The sequence below is a fragment of the Cydia pomonella genome, chromosome 6, assembly GCF_033807575.1.
Source record: "Cydia pomonella isolate Wapato2018A chromosome 6, ilCydPomo1, whole genome shotgun sequence".
Classification (NCBI taxonomy): domain Eukaryota; kingdom Metazoa; phylum Arthropoda; class Insecta; order Lepidoptera; family Tortricidae; genus Cydia; species Cydia pomonella.
The window spans coordinates 13,475,733-13,497,380 of NC_084708.1; the positions used below are offsets into that span (position 1 = coordinate 13,475,733).

Consider the following 21,648-nt stretch of genomic DNA (forward strand, 5'->3'; position numbering starts at 1 on the left):
ATTTCGTCACTCCGGGGAGTGAGGAAAATGCGACTTTCGCTTCTCCAGTGAGTGAGGAAAGTGCGACTTTCGTCACTCCAGGGAGTGAGACAAAGTAGCATTTTAATTTAGTGAAGGCCATGAATACATGAATATTTCTAGAAGCTTTCGTCATTATGATGATGCCTTTCATTCATTAATGTAAATAAATGTGGATAACTTTACTTGATGTTGAATTTTTTGAACCTTCAATATGTTATCACTACTGAGGTGAAAAGTTGTATGTGTCACACGAGAGCAAAGTTATTTTACAACTCGTGTTTTTGAGTCCGTCGCTACGCTCAAGAACTCGCTTCGCTCGTGATTCAATTATAGAATCTTTCGCTTACTCGGAACTCAAAATCAACACTCGCAAGAAAAAACAACTTTCCTCTCTTGTTGCACAAATATCTATCTCCCCCTTGTATATCAAATAACGATTACCTATTACGGATCTTATACTATCTGTATAGAGTAATTTATTTTTTAGATTTATTTATACACCCTTTTCGCTGTCAGAAGGTATAGTCTAATACAAAAAATATATATCTAAGGTATACGAAATGAAAACATTCAATAGATAGCCAAGGTGATATTAGGGGGAACCAGAGCTTAGATAAGATGGGCCTCAGAGCTTGAGAGATTGGATGCAGTGAAACAAGAAGAGAACGGTAGAAAATGCATATACCTACTGTACCTATAAAGTTACGTTTACCTATTCCCATAAGCATTGACTGCCATGCCGTTTCTATTCCGTCGTGGGTCTACGATTCCGTGACCATCGTGTAGGCTCGCTTGAGTAAAGGTTTCGCAAAACGCTTCTTCGGACAATGCCGCGACAACCGGCGAAGACAAATACTTGTTATCTTATGAATAATGCCGATTATGTTGGGTAAACACATGCGTTCGAGTGAATTTTTTCACAAAAAATGTTTTCATATACAGGCTGTAGATTTTCTAGATTGTTTTATTTTTCATATGTAACGATATTTCATACGTGGCCATAATTTCAGGTTAGTACCACGTTTGCTAAAGGATACGTTATTTTTTACAGATTTTTTGTTTCGCTACGAGATTTCCTAATTTAATTTTGGTAACTGGACTGTGGTAGAGTTCTTTTACGCTGAAATTATTGGACTATAATTCTTAACCTATTTAAATAAGCACAACTTTATTTAGAACTAACATTTCGGTGATCAGGAGCCCTAAAAAAATACGGAAAAACAAATACTTATTCATCTCCGTATGATTTTTTTAAATATTTTATTATTGAAATTAATAAATCTGTTCAGGAACGAAAACAAATAAAATTCCCTTACCTACATACTGTAAGTAAGTAGGTATAAGAATAGGATACACAGAATTAGCTATGGCATAATCATGTCAATATGAATAATGTACTCCTTCTATGCAATGTATGTAAGGTATATTGGTTTGCATGGTTGCAACCGGGAATATGTACTGTACATAAGCACTACGCAATCCTCTTGCAAATCTTACAAGTCTGGTGCGTTTTCTCTCCGCTTTCACGAGCTGATTATGTATTCTGCCTTCAGCATATGCCATAATTACACGACTCATTCCAAGGAAAACTTAGGAGTTTAGCATACGACATGCAGATTCGGCACGGCCTGTGCATCGCACGAGTCACCTAGTTGTCGCGCCTATTGTCCGCTGGGTGAGCCACCATTACCTCACACTATCAATATTGGGCTACAATGAACCTCAAGGTCCTCTTTTGGGGAATAGAGGGGGTATAAATACAAGAAGAGGCAACAATAACATGCAGTCGACGCCGATACTCGTGCCAAAATGAATGCGCCCCTTGCACTCCTGCTGTGTTGTGTTGTTGGTACGTGATGTGAACTTTTAAGAGTGATGCGTAAAGTGATTGTAATGGATTTAGTTTGAAGAAAAACCTTTCAATAGTTCAGTTAAAAATATATGATGGTCAACAATGGATACATACCTACGCAGTGAAATTTTATATGCTTAGATACTCGTACAGAGCAATGTCGTACCTATGTTAAAAACGGGTGCTAATGACCTACAACCCTTGTTTTATTATAATTGTAATACTCTTATCACCATAGTAATAAAATACTATCCCTATCCCCAATACTTTTAAAAGCAACTTTGTGCAAAATTTTCGCTAAAATGGAATGAGACTTTCATTTCGTCACTAATAAACTAGGTTCAATACTTGTGCAACCTAAAATTTTTGTAATCTTAAATCATTAGTTGTTTATCCTAATACATAGTAAGGAGTAACTTTAAATATCTCGCGAATACGACATTGCTCGAAGCTTACGAACAATTCTAAGAATCGTAGACAACTTTCAAGTATCAGGTTTCTTGCAGTACCTATACTCTTTTGAATTTCAAATATAATTAATAGCAGTACATAAATCACACTAAAAACCTACCTCTTAAAAGTATCACTATAAATATACTTATTTTAGAATATATTTTCATGTTAGCCAAAAAGCCTAATCTACAATTAGGTACCTATGACAGTGTTAAATATTTGTGTTTTAGGAAGTGCCGTAGGGTACTACGCGCAGCCAAACGCGCCCTACAACATCGGACCGAACGATCCGTTCGCGGTTGAAGTTAACCCTAACTTCCTCGCCCAACCTTCGCAACGGCTATTCTGGGGCAGCGGGCAAGGCAGCAACCAGGTCGGCGGCACCGGCTTCTGGAATCACCTCACGAACAAGTTCCCGTTCCTAGGAAACATGTTCGGTCGGATGGAGCTGCCCACGCAGTACGGTTCCCCTTCATTCAATAACTACGACTACCAGCAGTACAGCGCGCCTGGCTACCAATCGTACAATCTATACCACCAACCGCAGCCGCAATTCAACCAGGCGCAACCTCAGTTCAACCATTTGCAGCCTCAATTCAACCAAGTACCGCCCCAGTACCCGGCCCAGCAATACCCTCGGAACTTCGCGGCAGGTCGCGATGTGGCCATAACTGATGATGCTGTGATAGTGACTCCCCCGCACGTGCCGATAGCGCCGCCGGCGCCGGCGCCGGCTCCGGCGGAACCCGCTGAGGGCGGTTACCAGTATAACAAGCCGCAGTACAGGCTCGAATTACCCCATAAGTGAAGTTTCAATTGCCAAGCTTGTAGGAAACCATTGATAAGACTTTAATTAATTATTATTCCAAATTTCCTTCGAGCATTGTTGGCATCAGATTACCAAATTTCTATTGTTAACTACCAGGCATAAAAATAACAGCATAATTTTACGGGTATTAAGTAATAAATTTATAAGAGGCTCTCTGCAGTATTAAGCAAAGCATATTCGGAGAATGATTTACAAATTTAGGTCGATAATTAATAAAATAATAAATAAGTAATGAAACATAAAATGCATTTATTATTTTGGTACCCATCCTGAACAATGTACCTCTATATTCAATTAAACTATATCACATGAAAGTTACTTAAAATAAGATATTACTAAACGCTACAACAGTACCTAATACAAATTCACACAGTTGTAGAATGTTAACCATATCACATACTCGTAATGTTGCAATTAATTTTAATTAACACGCATTATTGCGTTTGTAATAGTTTGTATGTGCGTGTACTCGCATATAAATTTTGAGATATTAATTCAATTGTTCGATGTTAAATTAGATTTTTCATGGTTCCTTACACAATTACATTGACACTAATAATCTAACTAATTAATATAATAATCTACTTACACAAGTTCACACATTAAATTATTTTTTGATTAGGAACCAAAAAGTATATTCGCAATAGGACCGTAAGCAGGTTACTTTAGCTACACGTAGCCCATTTTATTTAGGTATGTACGAAATAGTAAATGATGTCAAGAGTGGACTTCTTGCGTATTAATTCATAGGATTAATTATAACTAAATTATTAGAATTAAGGCAGAGAAACAATTCTGAAGGCATTTGTCGTTGTAAATACAAGCATCCACATTATAGGGCTGAACGGCACCTGACCTGATTAACTTAAGGAATTGAAGCTGCAGTCAGCCCTATAGGGTAGATACAGTCGGATTTGATGGAGGCACTTTTACCGTCTATCGTATCTTGCGTCACTCTCGTCTTTATTTTCATAATATATACTAGTTAAAACACGACGGATGAAAGCTCAACCATCACTCGCGGTTCGTGGTTGATTCGGTTTAGTAACCAACAGAAGAGGACACGTCATAAGAGCCGTTCCCTTCCCCGTCGACATCCACGGAGGAGCTGGCAGAGACCGAGTTGGCGCCGTTCACTGCACCGAACATACGTCGAGTCATCCCGGGGCTGTTGAAATTATACTCTATTAGTAACTTAGGCTAGTATACATTATTAAAGGGGGAAGCGCTGGTGGCCTAGCGGTAAGAGCGTGCGACTTGCAATCCGGAGGTCGCGGGTTCAAACCCCGGCTCGTACCAATGAGTTTTTCGGAACTTATGTACGAAATATCATTTGATATTTACCAGTCGCTTTTCGGTGAAGGAAAACATCGTGAGGAAACCGGACTAATCCCAACAAGGCCTAGTTTATCCTCTGGGTTGGAAGGTCTGATGGCAGTCGCTTTCGTAAAAACTAGTGCCTACGCCAAATCTTGGGATTAGTTGTCAAGCGGACCCCAGGCTCACATGAGCCGTGGCAAATGCCGGGACAACGCGAGGAAGAAGACATTATTAAAGGTTTCGTAGTGACCAAGGAACGCCAGTAAAGCCTAGTCATAGAGAAATAAGAAGTAACTAAATATAGAGTGCTCACTCCATACATCAGTTTTGGTATATACGCTTATTATTTTCGTAGTCGACATAGATGTTCGTAGTCGACGTATTAGTAACTTAGGCTAGTATACATTAATAAAGGTTTCGTAGTGACCAAGGAATGCCAGTAAAGCCTAGTCATAGAGAAATAAGAAGTAACTAAATATAGAGTGCTCACTCCATACATCAGTTTTGGTACGCTTATTATTTTCGTAGTCTACATCTAGCATCGAGTAGCGGAATTATCAGTATGAGTATTGCTGCTTGAGAAAAGATGTTGCGACGAATGAACAGTCTAATGCTCAACAATTTTCGGCTAATATTATAACCGGATTAACCGAAACTCTAATTTCAACTCCATCTCCTTGTAATATTAGCTATAAAATGTATAGAAATACAATTTTCGTCTACCCCGAAACATCTAGTATCAAGTAGCGGTACTAATAACTCCGCTACTCGTTGCTTGCACTCTATGCTTACTTCTTATGTCTCTATGACCTAGTTACCCTAGGGGGCTGGAAGGTCGGTTGGCAGTGTCTTTCGTAAAACCTAATAAATAAATAAATAAATAAATAAATAAATATTATAGGACATTATTACACAAATTGACTAAGTCCCACAGTAAGCTCAATAAGGCTTGTGTTGAGGGTCTTAGACAGCGATATATATAATGTATAAATATTTATAAATACTTAAATACATAGAAAACACCCATGACTCAGGAACAAATATCCATGCTCATCACACGAATAAATGCCCTTACCAGGATTTGAACCCGGGACCATCGGCTTCATAGGCAGGGCTTTTGGCAAATACTTTGTTACAGTACCTGGGATTAGAAATATCTGCAAACGATGCCACAATGCCTAGAAATAAAGGAAAAATGGAAAACGCACTGTCTCGGGTTTTTATTTCTAAGCACCCTGGGATTAGGTTGCCAAGATGGCAAGGTGCTCAGTGAGAAAAGATGGTGAGATAACGCTAGAAAGATGATAATTGACCAAGGAACTCTTATAGTTTCGCAAATTCAATCATAATATATTCAATCATAAATTAAAGCTTAAAGCTGTGATAACTAGACAAAATGAAAAGCATAAATACTTATAATGAAAAAAAAAATACCACCACTGGACAACTTTTAAACACAAATTAAATATATTTGTAAAAAAGACGTCTGCAGTCTAATTGCTGCGACTCATACAAAAAGGTATGAAAAGAGTCGTGGCAATTACAGCGCGACTTACGTGGGCGATGACTCGCGAATGCGACGCGGCGCGGCGCGGCGGCCCAACGGCATTCGAAGATCGCCCACGTAGGACACTTCCATAGGTATCAAAGGATTGAACTCACCCGCGCCGCTTCGCGTTCGCGAATTATTCGCTCAGGTAAGACACTGCCTTAGACGCAACGCAACCGCAGATATATTCTCAGAGAATGACCCTTGTTACAAGTAACGAGTCTATCGTGAACAAACTTTGTTTACCTTTATTCCGAGGTTTGGACGCAGGTTACGGTCTTGTTTGAGAAAAACTGCAAAATGTTTGACCTGTGATGTTTGCCTACCCCAACTTTCTCAATTGTTTTCGTCGGACACAAATTTACCCAATTTAGACACATTAGAACATATATATATATATACTAGCAGTTGCCCGCGACTTCGTCCGTGTGGAATCTTCTCTTGATCTTTAGTAGGTACCTATAATTTTCATATCCAAGCAATGTTGAAATTACTTTTCTTTTTTGCAAATTTTCTGAGGTTTTAAGTCAATTGGATTTTGAAATTGGTTGCTGTAATTTAACATGAACATATTTCAATTAATGCAGCAAACAATAGCAGTTGATTTAGAATAAGATGAACAAACACTCTTTTAAATCCCTAGCTTAAAATAAAACTTGAACCCCATTCAAACTTTCATCTACTTTTTACCCCCTCAGGGGTTGAATTTCCAAAACTGTTGAAATCTTTTATTTTTTTGTAATCGGGTATTATCTTAGAAGTTTCAAAGCATTTGTAATGGATTCAAAGTTTCAACCCCTTTTTTACCCAGTTAGAGGATGATTTTTTAAAAACGCTGTAATTACTTTTCTTGTATTCTAACAATATGCAAATATAAAAAGTTTCAAGTTACGCACTCGTAAAACCTTTTGATCTCCATACAAACTTTCAACCCCTTTTTCACCACCTCAAAAGATGAATTTTCAAAAACGCTGAAATTAGTTTTCTTCTCTTTTTTTATATAATACCCGTTTACGAAGTTTCAAGTTCCTCGCTTAAAATAAAATTTGAAGCTAATACAAACCTTCAACCCCATTTTAACCCTTTTAGGGGATGATTTAAAAAACTCTGAAATTAGTTTTTTCCCCTTTATTATAATACCTTTTTACGTTCAAGTTCCTAACTTACTATAAAATTTGAGCTCCAAGACAAACTTTCATCCCCTTTTAACCCCGTTAGAGGTTATATTTTTAATAACGTTCAGTTAGTGTTATTTTGTTATCTTATATTATGTCTTTATAAGAAGAATTTGTAAAGCCTTTTTAAGCTTGTTAGGGGATGAGTTTTTGAAAACGCTAAAATTACTTCTCTTGTGCTTTAATAATATACCCATGTACAGAGTTTTAAGACCCGCACTCAAAAATTTTTTTGATCTCCATACAAACTTTCAACCGCCTTTTCACCACCTTAGGGGATGAATTTGCAAAAACGCTGAAATATATTTTCTTGTATTTTTAAAATATATCTTTTTACGAAGTTTCGAATTCCTAGCTTATAATAAAACTTGAACCCCATACAACCTTTCATCCCATTTTAACCCCCTTAGGGGTTGAATTTCTCAAGATCGCTTCTTAGCTCTTGTACACTTTATAAATGCAACCTAGTGTGTAAATTTGAACTTTCTAGCATTTGTAGTTTCGGCTCTGCTCTGATAAGTCAATCAGTCAGGACACGTGCATTTATATAATATATATATATCCTTAGCTTAAAGAAGTACATTTCCCACATGACTTTTAAACTTTGTTTTAAACTTAATAGTGTTCAATTTTGCAAAATTTCTGACATAAAGTGACTACTAGAAAGTGCCAATTTCATTCGTGCTGACTATAAATAGGCACACAAAAATGTTCCAATATCTTACATTGGGCAATGTAATAAAATTAATAAAGTAACAAAACAAAATCTATAAAATGCATACCTACTTTATTAATGCCGCAAATATAGATATCGATTACGAAAATAATAAGCGCTTTGGTGGTGGTGGTTTGGCTTTTGGTATGGCTCACGCACTCTATGCTTACTAGTTACTTCTTATTTCTCTATGCTACAGCCCTGTGCTGTAGTATGATTTTATCCAAATCTACCAAGGTCGACAATTATTTAGAAGTATTTCCTACACTACAAGAAATTGTAATAAAAAACCGGCAACATGATTATTTTTTGTTTATTTTTTTTTGAACCTCCATTATTACGTGATTACTCACCTTAGTGTGCCATCAATTTATTAGTTTTGCGCAATGAGGTTATTGCTAAAATCCGTTATGTATAGTTAGTTCAGTACGTACATTTTGATATGGGGCCATAAGTCGCACTTATTGGTCTTGTTTAGTATAGGAATTGAAAGAGCTATGTGATGTAAGATGTAGGTAATTCCGTGTAGTAGAAACCGTAAATCACGCTAGCAAGATTTTTCTTGGGACAATAATAATGTTTGTTGTACAGTGTTTGTTTAGTTACCAAGCCAATGTTCTGATATTGGTTCGATTAGTGTCATCAGCATTATTAACAAGCCACTGCAAACCTACAACAGCAGCGTAATACAAGAAAAACTTTAAATTATGCAATCTAGCGAAATGAAAAGGACTTGACTTACCTACTTTGGAAATAAGTTCTTACTTAGGTAATAGGCTACAGTCTACATCAGTTGTTCCTTGGATTGCCGCGTGAGCCAAAAATCATGTTGGCTCTTAGTCTTAATCAAGTGCCTAATGACGGGGTCGGCAAACTGCGGCTTGCGAGCCTGATGCACGGCATGCGTCATACATCAGCTCTATCTTGGGTACTGCTCTCCCAATTGCTTATCAAGACGTATCGGATAACCAAAACAGCGTTAGCGTATGCCTATGTTTCACCAACACTGAGTTCTACTAGGTACTTCCAGGGTTCAGCATCAGCTCTATCTTGGGTACTGCTCTCCCAAGCGCTCATTAAGATGAGTCGCATGACCAAATCGCGTGTGTCGATGTTGCTCCAAATCTGAGCTCCACTAGGTACTGCCAGGGTTCAGGGTCATTTTGTTGAGTCTGATTTTAAAACATCACGATCTTATAATTCACTGAAGCTTGTATTAATATGCTTTCAAGTAATAGTAACATTAATTATTTACGAAATTATTTTATTCCATTAGACGTTAATGCAATTGAGAGTAATTGTAATTAATTTAATTCTAATTAGCATATCAAAAATTTAATTCTAATTAACCTTAATTCAATTAATGCTTAATGCAATTGACTAATTGTTAAATTAATGGTTAGTGCAATTGGTTAATGGTTAATTAGAATTAACAATTACGGCCAAACTAGGTACGCTGACTATGTCGTAAAATAAAAAGTAGATAATATTTTTTAAGGTGGGGGATACACGAAACGTGGGGATGATTTTTTTTCTTCGCTTCGACCCTATAGTGTGGGGTGTCGTTTCAAAACTAATATGAGTCTTCAAGAACCATTTTTTGATAAACATAGTATTTTTGGTAATAACTGCTGAACCATGGGTAAAAAAAGTATGAAAAAACTAAATCGTGAAACTGAAACTCAGACTTTCAAGGAAAACTATAGCGAACCGGATCGGTTAAGCCGTTTTTGAGTTTCTGCAAAAAGTCTATTTTGACTTTTAACTCCGGAACTACAGAACACGCAACCCTACACTCATGGCCCGACATGCTCGAGACCGGTTTTTTAAATTGTTTTCAGCAATTAATGTATGGCGGTCGGCGAGTTTACGATATCCAAGAAAGAAAGCGAAGTAATTAAAGATTTCAAAATGCATTTTTTATTAGTAACAACTTAGATACAATAAAACGGTCTTCCGGCAGCTGCACGGTAGGCCGCGGGGCGCCGGGCGGCGGCGCGCGGCGGCGCGCGGCGCGTGCAGCTGGTGGAAAAGTTCAGGATGGCCCACACCGGAGTTAGTTATGTCGCTCGCCCGCTAGGCCCTAGGGACAAAAAGGGCAAATTAGTCACTGATTGATGCTCTTTTCATGACGATGATTAATGTTCAGTTCTTATCGATTGCAGGATGGTAGCTAGCAAGACAAGACTTCAAATTTAGGTAGCAATCTTAATGATGTCATGGGCACAGTTAGTTGGGTCGAAATTCTATTCGTTGTCTTGTTTTTTGACCCCAAATTATGTGACGGAGTGTAGCCTTTTGTACGAGATTAAATTTAGTTTTAATTTTTCTCATGGTAAATGTAATCTACAACTCAACAAGTAACAGAGTGGTACAAAACAAGACAACGAAAAGAATTTCGATCCAGTTGACTAATCCTAACCTTATGATGAGTTTGACTATTCGTGACCGTTTGTAAACCAATGGGATGAGACTGTTAGTACGTAGGTACGAGTATTATTGGCAAAGTCATAACTCGGACGCTAACAATCTGTAAAAATATCTTGACATCGATTCTACACCACCACGCATAACAGCTACAATGCTATTGGAAAACTCACTATAGTCGCGCGATGAATTATTATCCTTATGACATTGACAATAACTGGCTATACATAAGTTGATGACGTCACTGTCACCTAAGTCTTAAATATCCTATACCTCTCGCGTCGAATGATGGTCCCTATGACAGTTTTTATATGGCGTAGTTGTAAAATGTTTGTAAACATTTTTGCAAGTTTACTTAGAAATGTAACATTTAAGTAATAAAAATATGATTAAACATAAGTATTTCTTCAATTTTTTTAAATTAAGCCCATCGGCTAAAACTGACGTGAAGGAACTATTTACTACATAGGGACCATCATTCGATGCGAGAGGTAATATAACCCCCCGTAACCTTATACAGACTGCGAAAATTAAAAATAAATGTATGCAATACAATAACAGATAGAAAAAGTTTTTCTAAGGAACAATTTTTAATAGTACCTAGGAAAAATGGTGTAAACCGAGAAGATGAAAATAAAATGCATTCAGCGATCTTCTAAACTAGTTACAATTTTTGTGTTACAGAATTTACAAATCAGAAACGCAGATAAAAATTAGGCATTCAAACTAAAATTGTATACAAAATACCCGCTCCCTGCCGTTCCGTTAGAATGTTCTTCAAGGAAGGATTATTTCAGATATAGATTTTCTTGGCAACATTTGTTCCTTATTTTTTGTACTATCTCTCTGTGCTAATTCTCGATATGAAAAAGACTTCTGGGCTTTTCCAAAAAGTTCGGTTATGACGAAGTATCATTCCTTTGAATAGGTATTTACTACGAGTAACTCATAATTTGGTTTTCTCATTATTTTAATGTATTATTCGGGCTCACCTTGTATACTTATGGTCGCGGCGGGCTAGGACCTTTTTATGATCTAAGATGCGTGCTCTACAATAGTCTAAAGTCAAATTTTTTTTTTTAATTTGGACCCCAGTAGCCACAGTACTAAATTATACATGTTCAAAATTTCCACGCCTTGGCCTACGTAAATAGCGAAAGATTTTTTGTGTCATCGTTTAGTCATCAACAGGGCACATTTTTAATAAAATCGCCTAGACAATAACTGGGGACTCATTCGACCTATCAATGTGACAGGTATGCCGTGGCTATTACCATGTTGATACTCGTACTTTACTTTTGTTTTGTCCTCGTGTGTACTAAAATTGTAGTTGCCTTTCATCGTTATAACTGGGATGACACAAATTACTTTTAGAACCTACAGAAGGTACCTCTGGTACAAGGGAGTTCAACCGGTAAATATCTAATAAGGTGAGAGGGGTCAGAAGAACATTTTGCTCAGGGCAAAGCAAATGTTATGACGATTCCACAAAGTTCTTCTCGTCACGTTGTTCGTCTTACCTCACCGCCGTCTCATGTCTCATCTCACCTTATGAGAGATTACCGATTTATCGGTAATTTCTAGATATACATTATTTTACCGGTTTGTATTCCCAACTCTGATGAGATAATGAGACTCAGCTACTTACCCCATCGGCTTCGCAGCTCCGTATGCTCCGGGCACGCCCCAGCTGCCGCCAGCACTACCGGGGAAGCGCCCGCCGGCGTTAGCGTTCGCGTTCGCGTTAGCGGTGCCACCTGAAAACACAACGACACCATCCTTTACTTCCCAATAATTTGTTCAGTGCTCTTAAACGAGTGTGGGGCATTTAATGTTGTGACTTTTGTGTGGAGACAATGTATTTTAAGTATTTAAGTAGGTATCCTGAGCTAAGGTAACTGCAATAAAACAGGTAGAGGTTTGATTGCAAAAAGAACCTACGGCCCGATTCAAAGAATGATTAAGACACGTTTAAGATCCTAAAAAAAGGCCTAAAAAAAGAGTAGCTCGATTATCTCCAAAACCACGAAGCTTTTACTAAATCCATCCAGCCTAAGTGTCGGTAGCCAGAAGGTTGGAAGTCCATTATTTACTGTAGGGCTAAGATGGCCGGCTCTTTATCATTTGTCACCACGCCTGTCATGTTCTAACAAGTATGTAAGCGCGAAAGTGACGGGCATAGTGACAAGTGATAAAAATATATCTCGAATATCCAAGTAGTTTAGTGGTTTATTGTCCCCCAGAAAAAGGGGCACATTGCACATTTGGTATAACCGTTACTGAGTATTTGTATCATACCTTAGTAGCCATGTCCCTTAAATTGATATAAGCAAAATATATTTTTCTACTCGTCTACTGTAATGGTTGAATTAAGATTTCGTATACCAAACTATAATTGCGTACTTTTCACGTATGAGCTCCCAACCCAACTCAACTATAATATTCATTACGATACGCAGTCAATTATAAAGAATTTGACCAATCACGCGCCGCCGCGCTCCCGTAGAAAAGACATAAATATATTTCATGAACATATCAAGTTATGTCTGTTGTACTACATTTTTGTCTATTGAGATATTTTCCAATATTTTCATTCATTATTTAGGTTTTATACTAGATGAGATGAAAAAAATATTATTTTAGATGACTCATAGAAAAAGTATTGTATACAATATTGATATAATATAGCTTTTCAACCTCGTACCTTACTTAGGCAACTCTGCAAGCTTCGCTGCCTAAACACGGTACTCGACTGAAAAGCTCTCTATTATATCATAATTGTATAAAATACTATTACGTACCTATTTGGTGTGATGAACCATTCACCTGCCGCAAATCTCTATAGGCACTGTTAGTTCACTGAACCCACCTTTACTGTCCTATACCACGAATGGAGCAATTATAAACTTATTGACAAACTTATTGAGTCACGAATTCCATTAAAGTTAGTATACCTACTTTGTGGGTCTACTGAAGACCAGGTTCCTCGCGTTCTGTCACGGATGATTGATCTTCAAGTAGCTGACACTTTTTTAAGAAAGTAGTTAATGACTTCATTGATCGTTTTTTTTTTTCTATTTGCGCATTGGCGGGTGTTGGGTGATTGAAGACCGTTATTCGAACGGCGGCGGCGCCAGCGGCGATGCACCTAGGCCGTGTTGCGATCGCAGACTCGAGAATTAGTAAGTAGTAGTAAAATAAACTGTACCCTACAATCGCGCATATTCCATTCGGGCTCAAGATCACACTTATACTGGTTTGCCTGAGACGGAGGATCGCAAGTAGATACTCGAAAAGCGATTAGAATATGGTGTTTGCCTCGCACGTCGATGATGCTCTACTTGCGTAGTACTTAAGAACTCATTTTATGCATATCAATTACCACTCCGTTTCCATTCCGTTTGGACGTGTTCCGTTGTTTAAGGCAAGACGAGTATACTTCAAACAGTTATGTTAGTGGTATTTATTTAGAGCAGGCACGTGATGATCAAAACACTGTACTTGCAAAATCTAATGAGAATAACGTTCTTATGAACCAATATACTAATGTTTCTTAATAAATCAGTTAAAATTCTCAATTTTGGTACGATCCCTTACCTACAAAAAGAGTTGTAGCGTTACCCATTATTAAAGTTTTGAAGCTCCTTGAATTTAGTCCTTAAATTTAGACCTCACGAGGCACGTTTTATATTTTTCAACAGTACGGCTACCACCAGTTTGACACTGATATATCCGCTAGCGTGTGCATAACTTACTTTCTATGCATCTCGCTCGTACTCGCATATCAGTACTATTGAGATAAAGACCACACATCCTCATCATCATCATCCTAGAAAGTAAGCTACGCAGACGTTAGCGAATATACACTTGACACTGCTAAGTCAGTTGTGGTAAGACTACAGGTACCTAATAATACTATTAGGTGGTGGTAATGCCATTACCACCAGTTAAGAAAATATTAGTATCTTACTAACGCTGTAGGTGGTACAGTCAGCATCAATGGTAGCGGATAAAACAGCGCGCCAAAAGTATCTGATATTCCGGATAAATTTTCCAAATATTGATAAATCTCTAAAATTTACATGCGAAAGTATATCTTTTACCGTCTTAATTGTTCTACATATAGAACCACCACATTTTGTTAAGCTGTTTCAGAATGGTAGATACTTTTGAAACCTTGTTTGATCCGCTACTTTTGATGCTGACTGTACATAATTAACGACATTTTAATTAATTGGAAAGTCGTGGTTAAGATTAGCTTCGAACCATCAAGGATTTCCTCGACCGGTCAGAATGAATGTTATTGCGATGTCATGATTCTCAGTCATCATGATTGAATCACCCATCGCGTTTTAGCGGTGATTAGTTCCGGATTCAATAAAGTTGAACAACTCAATGAGTTGAGTTAATAAAAATTTTACGGCAATCTTTTTTATAGGGAAAATTTCATTTTTAAGACTGAACTATAAAGTACCTAAATAAATAACTATGTATATTCATTATTAGAGAACTATTAAACTACGAGTACAAGTATTTAATAATATGTTTAAAAACTTTGACCCAACCCCAAATGAAAAAAAAAACGCTTTTAACTACTAAGTAGGTACGTATATTAGCCTTTGAGCAGCCATTGTGCCAACAACCCTACAGCATCAGTTAGGTGTCTAATACCTATTGAACACAGCACAGTCAGCATCAATAGTAGCGGATGAAACAACGCGCCAAAAGTATCTGACATCCGAGGTAACTTTTCCAAATATAGATAAATTTCTAAAATTCACATTCAATAGCACATCTTTTACAGTCTTAGTTGTTCTATATTTAAAACATCACTTTTTGTTAAGCTGTTACAGAATGGTAGTTACTTATGAAGCGTTATTTGATCCGTTACTTTTGATGCTGACTGTACATGTCTCCCTTGCTTTTGCACTAGTTAAACATTGCTAAAACAGGACAGGGCAGGGTAGGGAGTTTTTTAATGCTATTTTAACATAATAGGTATATCTGCGAAATAGTAGAGTGATAGGTGGTCGTAAAGCATCAGTTACTGAGTACTTACCTCCCCATGCGTTGGCGTTAGCGTTGGCATTAGCATCAGATCCAGGGCCGGGATAGGGGTAGAAGGACCGACGCAGGCGCTGCAGAGGCACGGGCGCCGACGCATGCCCTGTAGAGTCAATCGTGTAGTACGCGCGTGGCACGTAGTACTGGCCCTCTGGAATGTATAACAATAGTAATTACGGGATTGTATCGACTACAATAGTACAATTTAATCTAAGCCATTGTCTACATATATCTATAACAATTTTGGCAGACAGTGGTTTAAATTGTGGAGCGAAGCGTATGACAAGTCTCTGTTTTGTCAGCAGCAAGCTCGTCCGAATTTCACCATCCCAAACAAAACGAATTTCGTTCTCATTTTGAAACTACGTATTGGATTGTAATGAAACTTTACACATATAATGATATGAGGTATATCTATGCCTATAATTAGTTTATATAGCTCCAGCGTATAAAACAAACGAAATAGAGCAAACACAAGATTTGTATGAAAAACTTAAAGTCGCTGTATTTTGTTTGACTATGGTATCTGAAGCTAAATAAACTAATTACAGGCATAGATAAACCTTATCTTCTTGTAATTACAAAGTTTCAGAGCAATCTAGCTAGTTGTTCTAAAATGACCGCACTTTTTATGGAGAACCAATAAGCTCCTTGCTCCGGACTCTTAATTCATCCAAAAAGAGTTTCAAAATGGAGCAGTTCTCAATTTGCGGCTAGACAAAGCTTTCATAATTTTTAGGGTTCCGTACCCAACGGGTCAAACGGGACCCTATTACTGAGACTTCGCTATACGTCCGTCCGTCCGTCTGTCACCAGGCTGTATCTCATGAACCGTGATAGCTAGACAGTTGAAATTTTCACAGATGATGTATTTCTGTTGCCGCTATAATAACGAATACTAAAAACAGAATAAAATAAATATTTAAGGGGGCTCCCATACAACAAACATATTTTTTTTGCCGTTTTTATAAATAATGGTACGGAACCCTTCGTGTGCGAGTCCGACTCGCACTTGCCCGGTTTTTTTAAACGATATGCCTTACAGGTGGTTCCATTTGTCGTTATGTCAGGATCTGGCAATGGGGTCCTGATAAATTCGTGAGGCACAGCTAAGCCCATCTTTATCGCGTCGAATGATGAAAAATGAGTCGAAATAGTAAATAGTTTTTCAAAATTACTTATAGTTGTAATTTTATATGAAATAACATTTGTTTTATTTAATCAAAATCAAGCATTAATAAAATAATGATAAGTTCATATCCGCAACCCAGGCTTCGTCAGGGTTTTATGAAATTATTTTTCTCACTGTACCCACATTCGAGAATTTCTGTTTTGCCCTATGGTTGACTGGTAGAGAATGCCTTAAGGCATTAAGTCCGCCATTTGTACTTATTTTTATTGTGCAATAAAGTTTTAATAAAATAAAATAATAAAAACGATGATCCCAATGACAGTTCCTCTTCCACCACCTTTGTATATGAAGGAACGGTCACGTAAAATGTTTGTAAACGTTTTCTGGAAATTTAGCAGATTAATATAGGTATGTCACATGCACAAAATAAAGACAGGAAGACACATTTTTTGAATTCTTTTTAAGTCCATCCAAAAGCGACTTGAAAGAACTCTCATTTAGAGATAATAGAAATCATCATTCGACGCGTTAGGAATAGTGTATTGGGTGTTTTTCATAGTAAGTGTTACAAGTGTAACAGTTCAGGAACAGGGAAGTCCCCTTGGAATCGACTTTTGATGAAATGAAAACTGTTTTGTGAAGTCAGTCAGTTTTTGTTTTTCAGTTTATGTACTGTCGGGTTGTTGGTGTTCATATTGTTTTTGTGTTGAGCTGGGTCATGTCGACGTGTAGTAACTTACTAGTAAGCACGCGCACAGTACGCAGGTATTGTTGGTTCTACTGCCAGGAATGCACGCCGGTAGTAACAGTACATGCATTGTTTCACTGCGCTCCGAGTGCAGTATGCCGTTGTCGTTCAACGTCGTTCTTAAGAAAGTACGTTACGGGTACTGTTAGTTAAAAGGGGGCATTTCAATTCTGGTCTTTTGGTTCATTATTTTTTCTTTTAAACATCCTGGTTAGATCTACATTCTGGTGACATGTTGATCGGTATAAGTAGGTGTAGGTATGAGCCACTGTGCATTTTTGTTTTATATATTAATCTCAACAAGGTAGGTAAGCCATCTACTAGTACATCTCCATACATTTCCATCTTCCCCACTTAGATGGTTGGCAGTCCTCAACTGTGCGTTTCTCCAGAAACTTCCTGCCTCGCACAGCTAAATTGTGGAATGAACTATCTATCGCCTGCGGTATTTCCGGGCCGATGCGGCCTTCAAACCTTCAAGAAAAGAGCGTCCTTCCATTTTAAAAGCCGGCAACGCTCTTACAACCGCTGGTGTGGCGGGAGTCCATGGGCCGTGGTAATCGCCTACCATCAGGCGATTCGACTGCTCTTTTACCTACCTCCATACATTAAGTATGGCGTTTGTATTATCTTGTAAGGTGCCACAAAGATTAAGTAAATAAATATTATATACCTATAATAACCTTGACAAATCCCTGGTTAATTCCGCGTAACGAATCTTAAAGGGTCTCTAATTAAACCAATGTATATATGTAATCATATGGATATAGAAATTCAACAACCGATTTGTTGATCATCAAGAATAAAGTTAGTCACGATCGAGTGAGGTCGCCGCTTCAAACAAACATAAAAGATGAATTACGTACTGAGATGATCTCAACCTTGCGAGTGCCTCGATCCTATATATTCACAAATCTCTTGATTTTCTATAAATCCTTGTATAATATGACCTCGGGATAGCTATCAACTTTGCGTGATCGGAGGCAAACTTGTATTGGTCCGACTGTAGTGAAGCGCTTTGTGAGCTTTCGGATTGTCGTTCTGCTTGTTAAGCGTTTTCGTTTTTTACTCAATGAAATAAAACTGCGTAACCACAATAGTAAGCCCCTTTTAAATATTTATCGGCAAGATACAGGCGACGAGGCGACAGCCTGAATTCATCAAAGTGGTACAGTCAGCGACGGTTCTTCATGAGATAACAATAAATGAGAAAAAGGTGACTTTAAGAAAGTTATTTTAATCCTATAGAGTTTTTGAACTCTGTTTCTGTGTAAATATTTCTGCATAAATTACCTAGTAGGTCCATGTCAATTGATGAGAAAGTTGCATTTAATTTATTTTGAAGAGTGGCAAAGTTGATGCAAAATTTTAGTTTAAAAATAAAATAAATAATACCTAAATAAATATTACACAAATTGACTAAGTCCCACAGTAAGCTCAATAAGGCTCGTGTTGAGGGTACTTAGACAACGATATATATAATATATAAATATGTATGTATAAATACTTAAACAATGGTACCAGAATGGTGGAATGGTACCAGATATGAGGCTATGCGCTACATATCTGGTACCATTCGATCCACACCCGCCCACTGGCTACCGGCATTAAGTCACATAGCTCCACCTCATCTCCGACGACTACGGGCTCTGAAGAGGGAAACTGAGAAAATCGTCAAGAATCCCGCGCTGCCAGTTCATGATGAATTCTGCCGTCCACCTCCCCAGCGACTAAAATCCCGAAATCCACCCTGTTCTGCAGCTCAGACTCTGAACAACTTCTCTATCTCAGATCGGTGGAAAACGGAGTGGTCTGCTGCTACAACAGGGCACACCACCCATGTCACCGACCCAACAAAAAAACCAAAAGGGTTTGACCTCCCCCGCAAACTTTGGTGTCGCTTAAATAGGCTGAGAACTGGGCATGGCCGTTGTAATTCCCTAACATATAAATGGGGTTGGAAAGATTCTCCTCTCTGCGAGTGCGGCGAGGAAGAGCAGACCACTGACCATATTTTCCAACGCTGTCCCCTTCACTCGTATTCTGGACCAGCTGAAGATCTGGAGTCAGTCACGCCTGAGTTGGTTACCTGGCTTAGCGACCTCAAGGCTATACTCTGATTGCCTTCTTTATGCATGCCATACGATTAAATAAATACATAGAAAACACCCATGACTCAGGAACAAATATCCATGCTCATCACACGAATAAATGCCCTTACCAGGATTTGAACCCGGGACCATCAGCTTCGTAGGCAGGGTCGCTACCCACTAGGCCAAACCGGTCGTCAAACCCAAGTGTCAAGTTTCATCCTCATGTTGGCTGGTAGATTTAACTTTTAAATGATGATTTTGAATGAATAATGATACATATTTAATAGCGTTCATTTGGATTGAATTCATAATGTTTTATTATTTATTACCTCTCGTATATGTAGTAAAAAAGGTTGTGTTTCACTCAATAGCAAAATTTGATTTACCCTAATAGTGCCTTGAAGCCATCGCAATGCTCAAGATTCCACTTTTCGAACCACTCATTACGCTCGTGGTTCAATTTTGGCATCTTTCGGCATTTCAGCTTGTTCGGGTATCAGGGGGTTAAACAACAACTTTGTCCCCTTGTAAAAAAAACAATTATTAAGTTACTCGATATATACCAACACCAACGTAAAATAAATAATTGGGTGCTCAAACCTTCGCACTACTAGACTACTACCTATAATTTCGAAAAATTCTTACCATTGTCTTTAGGACTTTGATCTGATAATGAAGATCTACGAGGAGTGAGTCATCCATAAGTTCATGCCTAACGTTCTGCCGCCAGAAATGATCCGACGTTTCCAAAAGTTTCAAAATCAACGACATTCACACGAGTTCCCGCGTAATCGTCGGTACCTGGTCGGTACCTATTGTTTGGCAAATAAGGACAAGTTGCTTAAAACTAAACTCGAACGGATCGGATGTTACCAATCCAAAAAAAACAAGTGACAGCCGCATCGAACGGCGGCAAAAACTAAACGAAAGGGCACTAACCTGCAAGAGCGACAGCCAACACCGCCGAGAGTAAAAACAAGGTTAGTCGCTGCATGGTGAAGGTTGATACGTCGGACTCGGACAGATTCTGTGGAGGAACTGCCGGGCGCTCCGCTGCCTCACTTTTATATAGCTACCTCGATATAACTCAGTCCAAAGCTTTGGAAGCGCATCATGCTCGGCACACCCGCTACTTACAGTAACGGTCACCGGCGAAAAGCTATCGTAAAATTGAATAGGTAGCATTAAAGCTTGATGGAGACGAGACGGCTGTGATTTTTAGAGTGCGTGCCTATAAACCCACTTCGTGCCTACTAGGTTACTGTGTATTATAATTAGGTACAGCGCAGCGGGTCGTCTTGTAAGAATACTTTCTTTTGATACCTAATGGTTCAACGCTTGTGCATCCTTGATGTAAATCATGGTTAATTCACATATGTGAATGTAGCTTTCCATCAGAGAAGGGCATGCTCATGTGCATAAGGACCCTTCTCTATAGAAAGCCACATATAGGGTAGGAATAAAACGACAACGATAACCAATTAAAATTAGGTTTTAAATGGATTTGTTGTACAATTCCCATTCAGATATTTAACTCCCCATCACATAAATAACAATACTTTTAACTAAATTGTTAATGAATAGTACCCTCAAAAAATACTATAAAAGTACTTACTTAATCGTGTTTTTTTTAAGACATGTATTTTACTTTCCTCGTATTCGAAATTATACGTAGACTGTTTAACTTGGGTGAAAGGCATCATTTCAGCCTCGGACTATTGGGAATAGGGTGACCACACGTCCAGTATTTTACGGGTTATCCCGTATTTCAGACACGAGTTTTCCATATTCCTGTAATTTGGCCAACCCAATACGGGCAGTACATTGTTCCGTAATTTTATGATTCAATGGCGTTGAATGATAAAAATACGTATCCGAACAATATTTATTTTCTCGCACACATCGGTGAACGCTTGTGTTTATCCTCTCTAACTGATATTTTACAAACGAAAATGCGATAAAGTCCAAATATATTTTTTCTTTTTTCCCCTATTTCACAAAAATTAATATAATATTTTTTAATTCTAATGACCTCAGGATTACGCTGTTAAAATCGCTCGGGTCCCTCACGGGCACCCTGTATAACTATCAAATATGTCATAGAATGATCAAATTTTTTAGAAGCTTTTAAGACTTAAATGCTCCAAACCTTATAGACTTAAACCTTCAAAGCTTAGGAGGCTTTAAGGCTTGAGGCCTAAAGACTCGAGGTTTCTGTGATCGTAAGCAGCAACACGAACTTATTAATTTGAGGCTTATACGGTCGAGGC

The 21,648-nt window shown here is 38.1% G+C and overlaps 2 protein-coding genes across 3 annotated transcripts; one reads left to right on the top strand and one right to left on the bottom strand.

The window, feature by feature from the left end:
- Nucleotides 1–1,387: 1,387 nt before the first annotated feature.
- Nucleotides 1,388–3,399, top strand: LOC133519007 (uncharacterized). Its single transcript, XM_061852848.1, has 2 exons — nt 1,388–1,870; nt 2,557–3,399. Exons 1-2 carry the CDS (start codon nt 1,831–1,833, stop codon nt 3,132–3,134), a joined length of 618 nt encoding a protein of 205 aa, XP_061708832.1. The 5' UTR covers nt 1,388–1,830; the 3' UTR covers nt 3,135–3,399.
- LOC133519008 (circumsporozoite protein-like) lies at nt 3,388–20,510 on the bottom strand. 2 transcript variants are annotated; one of them, XM_061852849.1, is made up of 4 exons: nt 20,318–20,467; nt 15,401–15,556; nt 11,990–12,098; nt 3,388–4,323 (listed from the first exon to the last, which is right to left on the bottom strand). In XM_061852849.1, exons 1-4 carry the CDS (start codon nt 20,370–20,372, stop codon nt 4,197–4,199), a joined length of 447 nt encoding a protein of 148 aa, XP_061708833.1. In that variant the 5' UTR covers nt 20,373–20,467; the 3' UTR covers nt 3,388–4,196. The 2 variants fall into 2 exon arrangements, with proteins under 2 accessions (XP_061708833.1, XP_061708834.1); XM_061852850.1 differs by lacking the exon at nt 3,388–4,323 and adding an exon at nt 9,812–9,997 and having other exon boundaries at nt 20,318–20,510.
- Nucleotides 20,511–21,648: the final 1,138 nt, after the last annotated feature.